Source organism: Penicillium manginii (assembly GCF_028828005.1).
Source record: "Penicillium manginii strain IBT 31320 chromosome Unknown utg000002l:1.0-5564898.0:1.0-5567710.0, whole genome shotgun sequence".
Taxonomy (NCBI): domain Eukaryota; kingdom Fungi; phylum Ascomycota; class Eurotiomycetes; order Eurotiales; family Aspergillaceae; genus Penicillium; species Penicillium manginii.
The window spans coordinates 4,852,833-4,868,175 of record NW_026643103.1 but is presented as its reverse complement, the minus strand read 5'-3'; the positions used below and the strand labels follow the sequence as shown (position 1 = coordinate 4,868,175).

The 15,343-nt window shown below is 49.4% G+C and overlaps 5 protein-coding genes across 5 annotated transcripts; 1 reads left to right on the top strand and 4 right to left on the bottom strand.

Moving 5' to 3' along the window:
• Positions 1-198: 198 nt before the first annotated feature.
• On the top strand, positions 199-1,402 carry N7533_003116 (H(+)-transporting V1 sector ATPase subunit D; the record flags this gene model as incomplete). The annotated part of the gene is made up of 8 exons (XM_057099766.1): positions 199-213; positions 267-379; positions 441-451; positions 519-844; positions 895-943; positions 1,001-1,010; positions 1,074-1,114; positions 1,167-1,402. The coding sequence occupies 8 exons, from the start codon at positions 199-201 to the stop codon at positions 1,400-1,402; spliced, it is 801 nt and encodes a 266-aa protein (XP_056964902.1).
• A 315-nt stretch (positions 1,403-1,717) lies between these two features.
• On the bottom strand, positions 1,718-2,701 carry N7533_003115 (U1A/U2B'/SNF family RNA-binding protein; the record flags this gene model as incomplete). Its single annotated transcript, XM_057099765.1, has 4 exons — positions 1,718-2,118; positions 2,200-2,506; positions 2,594-2,600; positions 2,655-2,701. 4 exons carry the CDS (start codon positions 2,699-2,701, stop codon positions 1,718-1,720), a joined length of 762 nt encoding a protein of 253 aa, XP_056964901.1.
• Positions 2,702-3,092: 391 nt separating this feature from the next.
• N7533_003114 (tubulin-specific chaperone D) lies at positions 3,093-6,925 on the bottom strand (the record flags this gene model as incomplete). The annotated part of the gene is made up of 5 exons (XM_057099764.1): positions 3,093-3,230; positions 3,287-3,797; positions 3,852-4,131; positions 4,189-6,694; positions 6,755-6,925. 5 exons carry the CDS (start codon positions 6,923-6,925, stop codon positions 3,093-3,095), a joined length of 3,606 nt encoding a protein of 1,201 aa, XP_056964900.1.
• Positions 6,926-7,717: 792 nt separating this feature from the next.
• On the bottom strand, positions 7,718-9,031 carry N7533_003113 (uncharacterized protein; the record flags this gene model as incomplete). The annotated part of the gene is made up of 1 exon (XM_057099763.1): positions 7,718-9,031. The coding sequence occupies one exon, from the start codon at positions 9,029-9,031 to the stop codon at positions 7,718-7,720; it is 1,314 nt and encodes a 437-aa protein (XP_056964899.1).
• A 2,787-nt stretch (positions 9,032-11,818) lies between these two features.
• On the bottom strand, positions 11,819-14,223 carry pkcA (protein kinase c; the record flags this gene model as incomplete). The annotated part of the gene is made up of 6 exons (XM_057099762.1): positions 11,819-12,297; positions 12,353-12,748; positions 12,801-13,382; positions 13,447-13,713; positions 13,832-14,104; positions 14,151-14,223. The coding sequence occupies 6 exons, from the start codon at positions 14,221-14,223 to the stop codon at positions 11,819-11,821; spliced, it is 2,070 nt and encodes a 689-aa protein (XP_056964898.1).
• Between the last annotated feature and the right edge of the window lie 1,120 nt (positions 14,224-15,343).

Below are 15,343 nucleotides of genomic sequence, written 5' to 3'. Positions count from 1 at the left end.
ATAAGACAGTGGCACGGAGCGGAGAAACACAAGTCGGCGCGTCGCTGTGAAGGATGAAACGATGAAGTCCTATTGCATTCACGTGACCATAACCCTCCGCTTCGAGTGGGCGGTGGAGCTTTATCGGCGTCATATCAATGCGTGGCCGCATACCTTAGGACAGGAGCTAATCGCAAACGCCAGGAATTCAAAGCCGTCATGTCGGGTGCTGTTGTATGTCTCATACATTTGAAGTCTCTCTTTGTTTGCTGACAATCTATTCATAGGGCCGAGAGCCAGTCTTTCCGACTCGCCAGTCGCTGGGGTTGATGAAAGCCAAGTTGAAGGGGGCGGAGGTCGGCCACAGCTTGCTAAAGCGGAAAAGTGAAGCACTGACAAAGTATGTACATTGTTCTCCAACTGGACTTTTCTCTATAACTAACATCTCGTGTTTTCAACAGACGTTTCCGAGGTACGACATCCCGTTCAGCTCAACCCGAGAACCCCCACACCCCACACCTGCTAATCATGGAGCACAGAGATCACACGCCGCATTGATGAAGCCAAACAAAAGATGGGACGGGTCATGCAAATTGCAGCCTTTTCCCTAGCCGAAGTTAGCTACGCTGTTGGTGGAGATATCGGTTACCAGATCCAGGAATCGGCCAAGCAAGCTCGCTTCCGTGTACGGGCGAAGAACGAGAACGTCTCGGGTGTTTACCTTCCTCAATTTGAGAGCTACACGGAAGAAGGTGTTAACGACTTTGGCCTGACCGGTCTTGGTAAGGGTGGTCAGCAAATTCAACGCTGCCGGGAGACATACGCGCGGGCCGTGGAGACATTGGTGGAGTTGGCCAGTCTACAGGTATTCACAGTTGGCAACCGTTTGAATATGAGTTATGCTAACCCCTCCAGACTGCCTTCTTGATTCTTGATGAGGTTATCAAGGTCGTCAATCGTCGAGGTAAGTTTGCTCCAAATTACTGTGGCCAGCATGATAACTAATCCTTGTCCATCTTAGTCAACGCTATGTAAGCTATCATTGACCTAATAATGTTCAAGGCGCATGGCAGAATCAACTAACGTTTACGAAGCGAGCATGTTATCATTCCTCGAACAGAGAACACCATCAAATGTTTGCAATCTTCCCTACCGTATCGAACAGGACCTTGCTAATACATATCAAGACATCAACTCCGAGCTTGACGAGCTTGACCGAGAAGAATTCTACCGTTTGAAGAAGGTCTCAAACAAGAAACAGAGAGATAACGCCGCTGCAGATGCGGAAATTCTAGCTGCCAGAGAAAGGGCGGCCGAGAAGGCAGCACAAAACGGAACGCCGCCAGTTGCAGAATCCAAGGAGCCTGAGCCTGAGACGACTGATGTTCTTGGCGAGCAGGAAGACAATGATGTTATTTTCTAGTCTTACCCCCTTGCCCTGATTTCTCTCTCTCATCTGTTTTGGACTATCGTCCACACTGGCATATGTCTTCGCATCTGTAACAATTCTTTCGACTACCAACCTGTGTTTTATGTGCTTTAGCTACTTGGCTTTATTTCCGGAAATACATATTCTTGACTTCATTGAAAGTGGGGCCCAAATGATGCGGGCAGCAATTCATGTAGACAGTAATTCAGTTCTTCCGTATTGCAAATACATAAGTGATAGGCAGAACTCTCCAAACGCCAAAAAAGAATAGTATGAGGTTGTTTTGGGGCGTATGTATCACAGAAGCGATCACTGTCGTTGGTAGGTAACGCGGATTGGCTTGCCTTGTTCTCCCATAGGCATGTTCGTGGTAGCCTCCTTTGCACTAATAGCACCAGCTTCGGCATCGTACTCGACGAAAGCAATACCCTTGCGACCTGGCACCAATCTGACTTCCTGGAATCCCTCGAAACGACCGAACACCGCCGAGAGACCCTCTTGGCTAGCGTCATCTGGCAGATCCCGCAGGAACAGAATCTTGTTGGGAGGAAGATATTCATCTGGCACAACAGCAGCTGTAGCGCCAGATGTAGGCTTGAGACCAGCGCCCTTTGCGGTTTTGGCTGGGCGTGCGTTGTCGGGAACTGCGGCGGCGGCGGGGCGCTTGAGCTTCTTCTGTGCTTCGAGCGCATCATGGGCTTGTCGGCGCTCTTAGTAGTAGAAAAACCGAGAGTCAGCGTATACTTCTATTGTAATGAAGAGAACAGATTCAGGCGAGGGCAGTGATTCACCTTTCTCAGCGAGGCGTTTCCGCTTGTGAGCCTCCAACTCGTCCGAGCCACCCTCGCGCATTACAGTGGCATCGCTTCGGGTCTTCGCGTAGTCCAGGACCATGGGCTTTTCGAATAGATCAAACCCATTGGCTTCATCGATGGCGCGGGTTGCCGCTTCGACGCTGTCATAAACGATGAAGGCCTGGCCCTTGGCCTTCAGGTTGGCCTTCGCGACAATCTCGAGCACATTACCAAACTCCGAAAAGATCTCTTCAAGAGCCTCTTTTAGTTGATCGACCTTGATTGACTCCTCCAAATTCCGGATCTGTATGTTCAGGAAAGTCAGTCAATGGTCCGCGGCGGGCGAGGGGATCGGGGAATGGTGGGTGAGGAGGAGGGATGGACTGCATACGTAGACACTGCGAGAGCATGTTAGTGGATATCAAAAAGAGTAGTAATGACAGGAGACTCACGTAGAATTCGGCGGAATGCCACCTGTAGATATACCCTCGGCCGCCATGGTTGCGACAAAGATGAGCTCCGGAAGCTGTGAGCGCGGTTGAGCTCTGATTTCCTTGGGCGGAGGTTGCGATAGGCTAAGGCTTTGTAGGCTCATAATTACTAATCCAGACAATGATTTCAATAACTAGCATCATTGGTCTAGTGGTAGAATTCGTCGTTGCCATCGACGAGGCCCGTGTTCGATTCACGGATGATGCATTCTTTTTTGTCCATGATACTTTTTAAACTATCAGCTGTTCTATATCTTCTTTTTTTCTATTCCTTTTGTTTTTTGATACAATTTACTAGAATGGAGCCACTGGAGTAAGTTTAGCCCTGCTTATTCCGTCAGAGAAAAGATACATCTAGATGCCATGCAGTAAATTATTCTTGTGTTCAAGTTGCTAGACCTATTTCACAGGCAATAGTTCGACCCTCAAACTTTCTACTTTCTCTTTTAACTGCTTCGGCTGCTCTGACCAATTCTCATATCTGACTGTCTCGGAGTCGGTCAAAATGAAGAGATATTCCGCAGCAGTCGATCGAACCTAGGCACAGAAATTTGTAAGTATAAACACAAACACTTGTGGAAAGACACACTTACCCTTGGGAAAGGATGAAGCAGCAGCCCGGTCAACTTTTTTAAGGTCTCTAGCTGCAATGGCTCCAGTCTGGACAAAGCAGCGTATACCTTCACCGCAGCTTCGATGCGGGAAATATTGGAGGAGCGGAAATGGGACTTCTGAACCAGAATAAAGACCCGTCTAAAGATGGGGTCCAGTTGCTCTGAGCTGTGAATCGCATAGCTGTCAATTAGAAATGAAATGAAATCGACTGCCGGAAGAGCATAGCGATCATCTTGAAGGTTCTCCGTCAAAACAGTCGCCAAATCTTGCAGTATCGTGATCAAGACATTTTGGCGTTCGCTAGGCCCGTGGGAATTGACAAACTGAATCAGAGCTGATCTGGTTGCTCGCACTAAACCGTCTGAGCCTGCCACTGCTGATGTAGCCAATCCCTTCAAGAAAGGCAGGCGTAACCAATCAATGGAAAATAGAGTGAATAACTGATCAAAGTAGTTCTGAGAAGATACTTGACTGAAGTGCTCATATTTACTACTTCACAGTTAGCACTCATCAATCTGATAGGGTCACTGGAGGCAAAGTCACCTTTGCAATTCGGGAAAATCGGATGATTCCCAATAGCCTTGGAGGCATAGCCAAGCCTGTAATCGAACCTTGTCAAGCTTTTCAGATGCAAGCCGGCAGAGACATCCGACCAAGTCTTGGGTAGTCTGCGAGCGTGGTGATACTCCCGCAGTTTGCTTCAAAAGAACTTCTGTTGCTTGAATCGCTTCAACTCGGATAAGTGACCCAATATCGCCCCTTCTGTCAGTAGTATAATCATTCAGGAAGCCTAGGACATTGCTCGCAATTTCCGTAGACGCAACTATGATGTTGTTAGTTCGGGATTATTTCCCACCCGCCATGTCAGGGGGCTGCATACCTGTGTTTGGCAGGACTTTGATGGCGAGACATCTCACAGAAGCCACTCGCTTTTGAATAGGCTCCTCTATTCTCGCATACCGAAGCAACTCCGTGATAATACTCTGGCGTAGATGCTCATGTCCTTCAAGTTTCTTGAAAACAGCTCCTAGGGCTAAAATCTGACCGCGTCCACTCGGTAAGCTTGCTGAAGCGCGTAGGTGAGAGAACCACAATTCCACCGTTTTTTCCTGTTTAGTCGAAGACAACAGTGGAAACAACGCGGACAACGCATTTGATGAAGTTTCAATGGAAATATCATCGCTTCGGGAAACGCAGAGTGAAAGAATCTGGAGTGATCGTTCGAGCAGAGCATCGGGTGGCGCAGTAATTCCAGTAGACACGATAGACCGCGAAAGTGAAGCGATCAAGCAAGCAGATGCTTCTGCGGTCAGCTCAGGCCGGGAATTTTGTTGAGTCAGATCCTTATCAGCAGGGCCCAATGATGACGCCAGAATCTCCCAGAGCCCGTTCACCTGGGAGGCAAGATTCCTTGCTTCAGGTGCATCCCTCATCTCTGGGGCAGCTTGCCATTCACTGATATAGGCATCTACCGTGGTAGCAATCGACAAAAAGCATCCGTGGCGCGCCTCAACGTCACTTCGAGGAATGCGTGGGAGTTTCTGCAGGAGGCGTTCGAACACCGTAGTCATGGTTTTGAATTTTTGCTGCGTACTCAAAACTCCAATAGACTTTGCTGCTTGCCTTCTAGACTCAGCATCCGGGGATCCAATGCCTCTCCATTGGATCAATGCTTCCAACAAAGGGCTCCAGTACATAGGATCCAGTGAAGCGGTGGCTTTAGCAACGTCAATCATGGCACGAGATCGCCGTGCAACAGCATGGTAGTCCACAACCTGCACAAGAGGAATTCCCTCTGTGATGGTGTTTGGGTGGCGGCCGATCAATTCTTGTAAAGCAGCAGAGGCACCTCGTCGAATGTTTCCTGAAGGATCTACACAAGCCGAGCAAACGAGCTCAACAGCAAGCTTTTGCAAGACATCCACTTCGTCTGTTCCGGACATTGAAGGTATGACTTGTTGTTGCAACGCTTGCAACTCCGATGTTGCGTATTTCCGTGACAACGCCCAGATACCGAAACATGCGGCATCTCGAACACCCGTTCCCATTGAACTGCCCGTAGAGGACCTCTGCTCAAAGTCGAGGCCAGACACGAGGGATTGGAGAATTTCGGGAAGTTGCGTGATGGGAGGCGCACGTCGAAAAAGCAAATGTGATAATGTGAGCATCAAGCCCTGCCACCGCTGGGCATCCACGGCACTCAGATTTCGCCTCAGCCTATGCGTCTCGATCTTTCTTGCTTCAAATGGAGTCACCAATGTGCCATCATCTTTCTCGAAGAGAATATTTTCCCCCAGAGAGCCAATCACGGCCTCGATGACCTCGGTACCCATCTCCGAGTCCAACTTCAAGGTAATGACACTGAGAGCTTTGCTTGCCGCAAAACGAACGGGAGTGTCTTTGTCTGCCAATGCTACGAGGAAGTGATCGATAGCCTCTTCCAGAATGGTTGACAACTGGTCGTCTCTGATCCGACTGTCTCCTCTCTCACTTAGAGACAATGCCATCACGGTTACGTTGCGAAGGATCTTGACAACGGTCTTCTTGGCCAGCGCAGAGGACTTTATTGTTGCAGATATATCAGAGTTGTCCTGCGCCACCCGGAGTATTTGTTCAAACATACTCTGTAGCAAAGGAGCGAGATCTTCCACTTGGCCCGAGCCACACAGGCGAGCAATGAAAGAAAGCACCCCGATGCAGGAGTAGACAGAAGGTGGCTCCGCGTTTCCAACTGGTAGAATAGTAGCAAAGGCCCATTCTTTGAGGCCCTTCAGTAGTCCCAGTGCCTGCATATCTCCACGCAAGACGAGTCGAGCGAGGAGGGCGGTTGCAGCCTCACGCTCCTTGCCCGGGGCGTTGATATACTGCAGCGCGACTGACAAAAGAGATTTTGCAGCCACTGGCGTATGAGGTAAAAGATCACCAAGTTGTTGCAGATTATCATAGGGGATCGGGATATCGTCAGATGATAGTGAGGAAAGATCAAACGGGGCGAGAAGTAAATGCGAAAGCCAGACAAGCATCACATAACGTTCTTCCCATTTCATGCTCTGTGAGTCAGCTCCAGGGAAATCATCCATCGAATTTGAGGGCTGAGCTTCATCCCACTGGATGAAAGCCCGTAGCATGGATTCGAGGTATTTCGGCTCATTGTTCAGGAACCGGCTGATTACCTTGACTCCACGTACCTTGCAAAAGGTATAAAGCAATCTGCATATAGCACGCGGAAGTGGGTATAAAGAAGCACCCTGTGCATCACTCGCGACTTGCGCGTTGTATTGGCCCCGATGCTTGATCAAATAAGCCAGGAATGCATCCACTAAAGGAGGCAGTAGCTTCTGGAGGTGCGGGTCTAGAAGCTGCGGCCATTCTTGAAAGGGCTCAAGCTGTCATCCATGTTAGTTGCGGGGGATCCAATATGAATCGATGATGCCCGGGATTCTTACGAGGCTGACAAGCTTCTCAGTCTTCGACTCTTGTGTCCATTTGCGTGGGGTACGGTGAGGGGCACCATTTTGAGATTTCCACAACAACGATGGTAGCTTGGCCGAGAACTCCGAGACTAGATCACTGGATGCCCGCTGGAGTTTGACATCACGGTCCTCTGCTGCATCCATTGTGGCGAACTAAATATGGCTGATGGTTTGGGGTGAATGTTGTGAAAAGCGTCAATGTCGGATGGGGTCATGTGACTCGGGTTTGCCCAGAATCAGTCTGCTACCAAAAAAGGGTGAACAATCCTCTCCGGGGCTCTTGTTCATGTATGAATATTCTGTTCATGGATTAAAACATAAACTACCTAGGCAATCTTTCCTACACTTGAATTTTTATGTCCTCGGGTGTCAGATTTGATCTTCAAGTTCCAACTTTAGAAGGTTGTGCTCGAGCTGGAGACAATGCGGATATATATTACGAGTACCTGCCCATATAGGTAGCACTAGTAGATACCTCAGAGGTCTGTACTACCTACTAGTAGATAGCAGCCAAATTCAAGTTCCAACCTTGGAAGTCCTGGAGGTTCAAACTTCCAAGGTTGAAATTGAAACCCTGGAATATTGGAACTTCAAGAACTTATTTGAACACTGGCAGTCTCCACTGGCAGGACTCCAGATCAATTCCACCTCTATAAATAATCTCATCTAACTAGAAAACCATGGAAACAAATTAATTGAAGCTACTACTTAGGTAGTAGATAAAAATAAAAACAGAAATTAAAAAGCTTCTATGGAATAACGGTAAAATAATTTCTACACCTTGACGTTGAAAAGTAGTGAATTGACAGCTCATTTGACCGAAACCGAACGACTAATGACTCCTTGGAGACTAAACATAACGCCAAATCACCCCGAAAAGACAGCAGATTGAACTTTTCTTCCTCATAGTGACTATTGAGAAACCATTCACCAAAATCAGTCATCATCACTAAAATCACCGTTTTGGCCGCGGAAGAAAGGTGCTCGAGGGCCGGAATACGTAGCAGCAAGCTTCAGCATAGACTCCCGCACGTGAATCACCGAAATGGCTATGGCGAGAGAGTTCCAGACATCCTGGTCAGGCTCAGTGAGATCGAACTGACCCATATATTTCACTCGTTTGTCAACAGGTCCACTCCAGGCGGGAGAGAGAGGGTTCGAATCGAGTGACAGGATCGTGGCAATGGGCCCGCAAACAACATATCCGACCAAGGTAGGCCAGTATACATTCTCCGCACCTTGATATGCGCCTCGGTGCTGAAGTGCCAGTTTAGTGAGTTTCTTGACTACTTTCGTGACAGTCTCGAGGGTGGGCTGTCCGATCTGTTGAGCGTATATGATGTGGAACGGGAGAGTATCGGCGTTAGTTTTGAGCCCAGCATCGTCGATAGCCCAGCGAATGTACTTTGCAATCGCCTTCCTTATCACCTCTGGTGGATAAACCGCAGTCAATATACCGCAGTCTCTGACCTGTCCACCCAAATCCAAGAGTTCTTTCATAGCTTTGATCGCATGGAACTCAGATCGGGTCTTGGTTTTGAAGATGATTTCATCTAACTCGTTGGCAGGCGGTTTTTCCGAAGAGAAGAGTGACTCGGGTAGCGTCGAGAAGTCTGTTTTCCAGTGGTGATACATCACCGGTTTGCAGCCACGCAGAGCAAGCTCAAGGTACAGGTTTCTTTCCCCCTCTCCCATCTTTGAATTTGCCGGAACTCGTACAGCTTTAGCCATACGCCTAGCTTTCTCCTGTGTAATCTCGTTGACGAGATTTCTTCGTTCAACCCCTGCCTGGGCTTTAGCATGTTCTTTGTCGAATTGTGCTTCGATTTCAAAGTCGTCGTCTGGCGATCCATAGTCTCGATAGATATCGTCATCTTCTCCTTTCTGTCTCTTTTTGCGATTTCCATCCTCATCATAGGAGTCCGAAGAGTGCCCGGTAGAGTCCGATGCATCCGTTCTTCGAGAACTAGTGGAATACCCGACTCGAGGAGAGAGGCTTTTGCTTTCGGTCTTGACGGAATTGGATCGTATTTGGGTCGTCTCACGCGCGCGGGACGGACCTGCTAAGGGCAACCTCTTGTCTGAGCCTAGTTTTTCTCTCGGCTTGCTAGGTCTTTTGAGTCCTTCCTCGATCCTCTGGCGCTTGCTTGAATTCGGACTGCTCACAGCTCTGCCACGTTTCAGCGGGCCTCCACGAAACCTCGACGGAGTCGGAATCAGATTTGGAGGGGTGCTTCGTTTGGAACTCATGGTGGTCCGAGCAGAGTTTGAAGATGAGAGGGGGCTGTTATGAGAGGCGGAGTGAGTTGTCAAGTTCCGAGAACGAGAATGACAAAGGGTCGCACGTTCAAGTTGATTGGGTTGGATGACCTTCGCAGCAACGAGGCGAGGGAGGAGTGCGCTGGAGGAGGTCCTAACTCTCTTTGCTGGATGGGTTGAGGACAGAGCTGGAGAATTAGTGGATTGCAAAACCATCAACTAGCGAATAGAGGTTAAGTCAAGAGGTGAATATCCTGATGTTCAAGGAAGTATGAGTGTGGTGAAGGGTAAAAGGTAGATGGGGATGGGGATGGGGATAGGGGTGAGATGGAAAAGGACTCGGGCTGGAGTCCATTGTGTATGCGGAGTCGGGAGGCGCCAGTATTGGAGATGTTCTATTGGATTGGCCGAACGAGGTGAAAGAAAGACTAAACCAAAGAACTAAATCGGCAATTCATCAAGCCAAGCGGAATTTCACACAAAGAGAAGAGGAAAGTGTCCAAACGTAGCCTTCTATTCTTGAATACGATGGACAAAGAGTTTGATGGCTGAAGCTAGTCAATGAAGGCAACTCGACAGGACGGTCATCTGAGTTAGGGAAATGGGAAAGAGTGCAGGATTTATTAGTTCGTATTTGCATTTCCTGCCCAGAGCCATGGGAACCAGATACTCATCAGTGATATGACTGCGAACTATTTCCCACAGACACGGCGCCAGTTCCACCGTGAACCACACGGACCGTAGTCTTTCTAAACACTTTCGATTCATTCCCCAGCCAACACAGTTTTTTTTTGTTGAAAAACACCCCCAACCTTCGTCATCATCCCCTTCGTGTGGTCGTATGCTACCAGCAACCCCGAACAGCCATGACCCGGCATGGCCTAGAACAGTCGTCAACCGACCAGCTCCACAAGAGATAGAAACCGAACTCGCCCGTTGAAAAAAATACGCAAAAAAGGAACAATTTAGATACGCAGGACAGGAAAGAGAAAATAAAATGGGAAAAGCAATAGCAACATAGTTGCCCCATTACTCATATCATTCGGCACAACGAAGCATACTTGGCGAAACGATTTGCGGTCAGCGTCTACGCCGACTTTCGATCAAAAACACAGCTGCGATGGGTATGTAAAGCAAGCTGAAGAGAAGCGCAAGCGTGAAGCTCAGAAGAACTCGGTCGTGACGGCGTCAGACCATGGCGCACCGAGTCAGTGTCGAGTAGACACGACACGGCGCTAGGTCCTCGATGAAAAAAAAAAGTCAATTTTCGCGGACTGAAAAACCACCCGGTATTAAGCAAAGTCGGCGGTGTAGGAGAAGCCCCGGAACTCTTCCTGCATAGCCTGGGAGAGCACTGAATAGAGAAGAGAAAGATTAGCTAATTTATCTCAAATGTTGAAACCAGAATATATTCTTACCAGATTGAACAGGAGTCAGGACTGGAGTCACACTGGTGAACTCCTGGTCGAAGTTACTGGTATCCGTAGGGCTGCTGATGGTGGGGATGAAGGGCGGAGGAACGCGCTTGTGGTAGATGTCATCCCAGTTGATGTTGCGGAAGAAAGCGTGAGACATAACTTCCTGGGCATCGGTGGGTCCAGAGCCAAGTCGTAGCTCAGGCTCACGAGTCAAGAGCTTTTGCAAAATGGAAACAGAGTCGCGAGGCATGTGAATGGGGTAGAGGGGTTCGTCTGCAAGAATAGCATCGTAGATTTCATCCTCATCCTCACCACGGAACGGAGACTGCTGGAGAAGCATCTGGTAAATGAGGACACCAAAGGCCCACCAGTCGACCGCTCTTCCGTACTTCTTGTCCAACAAAATCTGCACAGCACAGTTAGTATATGGCAACTTTGAAAAGAGTATACTTCTTAGGAGTTGAACTTACTTCAGGTCCCATGAATTCGGGGGTACCACAGAAGGTGCTAGTGGTGCAGCCGTACCACATGTTCTCCTTGCAAAGACCGTAATCAGCAATCTTGATATGACCATCCAATGTCAACAAGATATTGTCAAGCTTTAGATCACGGTAAATGACTCCGTTCTCGTGGAAGTACTTGAGAGCCAAGCAGACTTCCGCGGCATAGAACCTAGAATGTCAAGTTAGAATGTCGAAAGTTAATTTGCAATAGTGTGCAACTATGTGAACGTACTGTGCCCTCTTCAATCCAAATTGACCGCGCTGAATGTGCAGCATAAGATCACCACCGCTGATATACTCCATCACGAAATAAACTCGGGTCTCGGTCTGGAAACAGGCGTGCAAGTTCAACAGGAATGGGTGGCGTTCCTTGTTGGCAATCAAGAAAACACGCTTTTCAGACTTGGTGCTCTCAACTTCATCGTTCTCAATGATGAACTCCTTCTTCAGAACCTTAATGGCATATAGCTTCCGCGAGCTCTTCGTCTCAGCCAACATGACCTTTCCAAAGTTACCCTTTCCAAGAACAGCAAGGAAATTGAAGTGATCCAGCCCAATGCGAGACTTCGATTGAGGAGGGGCAATGTCATCTGCTGCCGTGGAAATAGGTTGCGATGCGGGCTGCATGGCTTGCATAGGGGGCTGCATCTGCTGCTGCTGCTGCTGTTGTTGCGGTGGCGCGGGCATTCCGTAAGGCGACGAAACAGGGGCAGGCTTCGAAACCGCCTGGGCCGCGGGTGGATGTTGGAAATTGGCATAGACAGATGGGTCATAGTGAGCATGAGGAGGAGGTTGTTGTTGTTGCTGTTGCTGAGGAGGCTGCACTGGAGGCCGGGTCATTTCAGCTGAAGCTAGTGTTAGCACAAGGCGAGATTAAAAAGAGACAGTAAAAGTGAATGCATACTAGGCGTTTGCTGAGGACTACGCAGACTTGCCGCGGCAGCGGCAGCAGCCTGGGCAGCGGACCCGGCGGTAGGCGACTTCGGCGGCAGTGGTTGGCGCTGAGCATTCTGTGCAGCAGCTGTTGGTGACTGTGGAGTCATATAGGAGTTAGTCGCAGCGCTTACCGCTTCAGCCGAGGCTTTTCTGGGCATTGCCCCGTAGGGGCCCTCAGCAGGCTTTGGGGGATAAGAAAGACGGATGTTGTCTTGAGGGGGGTGCGGTGGACCGCTTGGTCGGAGGGTACGACCGCTGAGACCGGAACTGACAGAAGTAGACTTGTTGTGAGTCTTGGCACGAATAAGAGTTTCTAGGATTTGATTCGCCGCTTCCATAGACATGCCGCAGAAATCAGGGACCAGATGCGTGCAGTGAGCGTGGGAAGTAAGACCACATTCTGCAGGGAAAAGGTTAGCTTTGTCAAGAATTAGTTCTCATAATCGTCAACATACCACTGCAGCGTTTTGCATTTTTGCGTCCAAATGGAAGAAGATAACCACAGTGGCAACACCAGTTGGCGGAAAGATTGGAGAAGCCTTCGAAGCGATGAGGAATACGGTGGTTGATCTTCTCTTCGTCGGGGTCGGTTTCGTAGTTGGCCTTGCTAATACACTTGGTGACAACCTTCGAGTAGCACTTTTTGTGACATGTGTACTTGCAGTCGGCACATTGCATACCCGCAGCATACTTGAGAAATTCTCCACACAGCGCACAGCGCATGATGTTGTAGAACTGCTGGGTGACGAACTTGTGACCCTGCTTCTCGTGGACCTCCTCCTTCTTTTGACGAACGGCACCTTGACGGTTGAGACCAATATCGAAAGGACGGCGGTCCTTCAATTGTTTGGCTATATTGAAGCATTAGCATCTTGTAGTCATAGGAAATAAAACAAGGCTTACCGAAGCTCATCGAGAGATGGATCCGACCGAACGGTTCCAAAGCAAACCATGAGTCAATCATCACTGTAGGAGGCGCATTCGGGTTCTCAGGCATCGCCCCCTGGGGAATAGCCATGTTACCAAAGCTACCCGGGCCGTTGCCGTGAGAAGAGCCCTGGGGTGAGCCTGGATGGTTGGATTGAGGTGTACCGGAATCACCAGCCATTCTGTCCGCAGAAACCCACCCGGAGTTATTGAGTTCGGATTCAATCTTCTTGCGACGCATCTCCTCCGCAATGTCTGAGATACGCACCCACAACATACCAATGGGCGTGGGGCGATCTCCCGACTTATCGTAAACCGTAAGCTCAATTTCATTCGCCTTGTCAATGTCGATCGAGAAAGCCTCGTCCACCCATTTGTCGATCCGGCTGGGTTTCGTCCTAGCCTTGATTGTATCTTCCACCTTGACAACGATATAGGTTTCAGGGCCACGTGAGAATCTGGAGCTTGCGGCGTGATCCACATCATTGACAGCGTGGATCCGCATCGTAAGAAGACCAGTCAATGGCTTGCGCATGTTGGGACTGCTGAGACTCTCGTCTGTACCATTGTTAGCCGTCAAAGCACACAATTCAACAAGTGCTATTTGAAACGCGTGACATACCATCGGCAGCATCGTTCGACTCAATATCGACGTGAAGATCCTCGTATCGCTTCAAGGCCTGCTTTAGCAGCTGGATCTTCTGGTTACTCTCGATGCGTCGGCTTTCGGCATCCGCGCGACTCTTCCGATCGCCCTCGTCTTGATAAAGCCGAACCATCTTTTCGATACCCGCCTTGTATTGCTTCTCCACACTCAGCTTGAACTCAAGCTGGGACAGCATGAGCTGAATCTTCGGTCCGAGATAAGCGGTATCATATTTGATGAGATCTGAAACATCCGTCAAGTCAGCATTCCAAGGGTTCCCAGAAAGACGATCGTCGACTGATAAATTTCCCCAGGTTTTGGGTAAGATATGGAGGGGTAGGATTCGAGCAAAGCGACGTACCGAGCTTGGTGTAATTAGGGCGCGCCTTGGGGATGGGTGCATATGGGCGGGGGTCGGAAAAGGGGGCACCCGATGGCATCGAACCGGAGCCACCCTGAGGATAACCAGCTTCATCTTCACCAAAGTATCCGCCGTCCTTTGGCGGCGGCGCGGGCCCGCCTCGCTGACCTGGCGAACCACCACCTTCTTGCTCGATCCGACGAATCTGAAGCTCTCGCATCTTCTCCTCGAGGTAGGCGATATTCTTACGGCCATCGCGGATGTTGACGTCGACTCTCTGTTGCACGAGGGGGGTTGTCGGTCGACTGCCGCATGTTACTCGCAGCGGCGATGAGGGCCTTCTCCCGCTCTATCTTGCGATAGACCGAGGCAATAAGCTCGTCACCATCCATTATGGGAGGTCCGAGGGATCAAAACTGGGTTGTTGCGCCGGACCGTGGGGGGCGGGGGGAGGTGTAGGTGGGAGAAGGGATTCGCGGGGCTCTTGTTGACAGGGGGGGGTAAAGGTAAAAGGACGACGGTAAGGATAATGCCACTTCGGAAAATGTAGCGACATGCAACAAGGCGGGGATCGTCGCGATAAGGGCCAGCTGAAAGTGAATTTTAGTAGATCATAGGGAAACTACAAAAACACGAGCTACGTCAAGTAATCCCAGTAGTGTTAGGCGCGAATTCAATACATTGTGGCGAAAACCGTGACATCTACACGTGAGACTTTGGGCCATCTTTCCCCCTCCATGTGGAGGACCATTCTCCTCCGAGACAACCTGGTCCCCAGTCCATCCAGTGAAATTCAATGACCAAACCAAAAAAAAATACCACACAAACAAAAAGTTACTAATGTACCATTAAAGGAGCCTTTGACGATTCACAACCAGAAAACACCCACCCAAACTTCGAATCGATGACCACAGCCCCAGCCGAGCCCGCGGGGTCGTGATTGGTAGATATCGGGCCCAGAATGTCTCAGCATGGCGGCGATGCCGTCGGTCGTACAGAGTGGAAAGAAATGAATGGAACGACGATGCCTGCGACTCGTCACCGCACGCTGATCGCCTGAAGCGTGCGACCGTTCACTCTCCTTGCCGCGTACATGGGCAAGTCCCATCGACTCGACTTTACTCGACTTGACTCGACTCGGTTACATTGCACACATTCTTCGCACAATGGTATTGTCCACCTGTCTCGATATCATTCGTTTCTTTGTGGCCGTAAAACCTTGAAATGGCCTGATCCCAAATCGTAGAGTCATCCATCTCACTCGTCAACCTCCAAGGCTGCCAATACGTTGGGTAGAGTGGACCTCCCAAGGAAGTGTAAAGATGAGCATTATTATACTGCCTATTTCTCGCGGAGCAGCTCCCAAATCAATACCAATTTTCATTCCAAAACCAATGACTTTTTTTATTCGACTCTATTCAACTTTTATCATCAGTTCCCTTATTCATGCTTTGTTGATAACCTGGAAAGTAGCAAGACTCAGCCAGTTATGTACTGCTGTACCCAATTTCA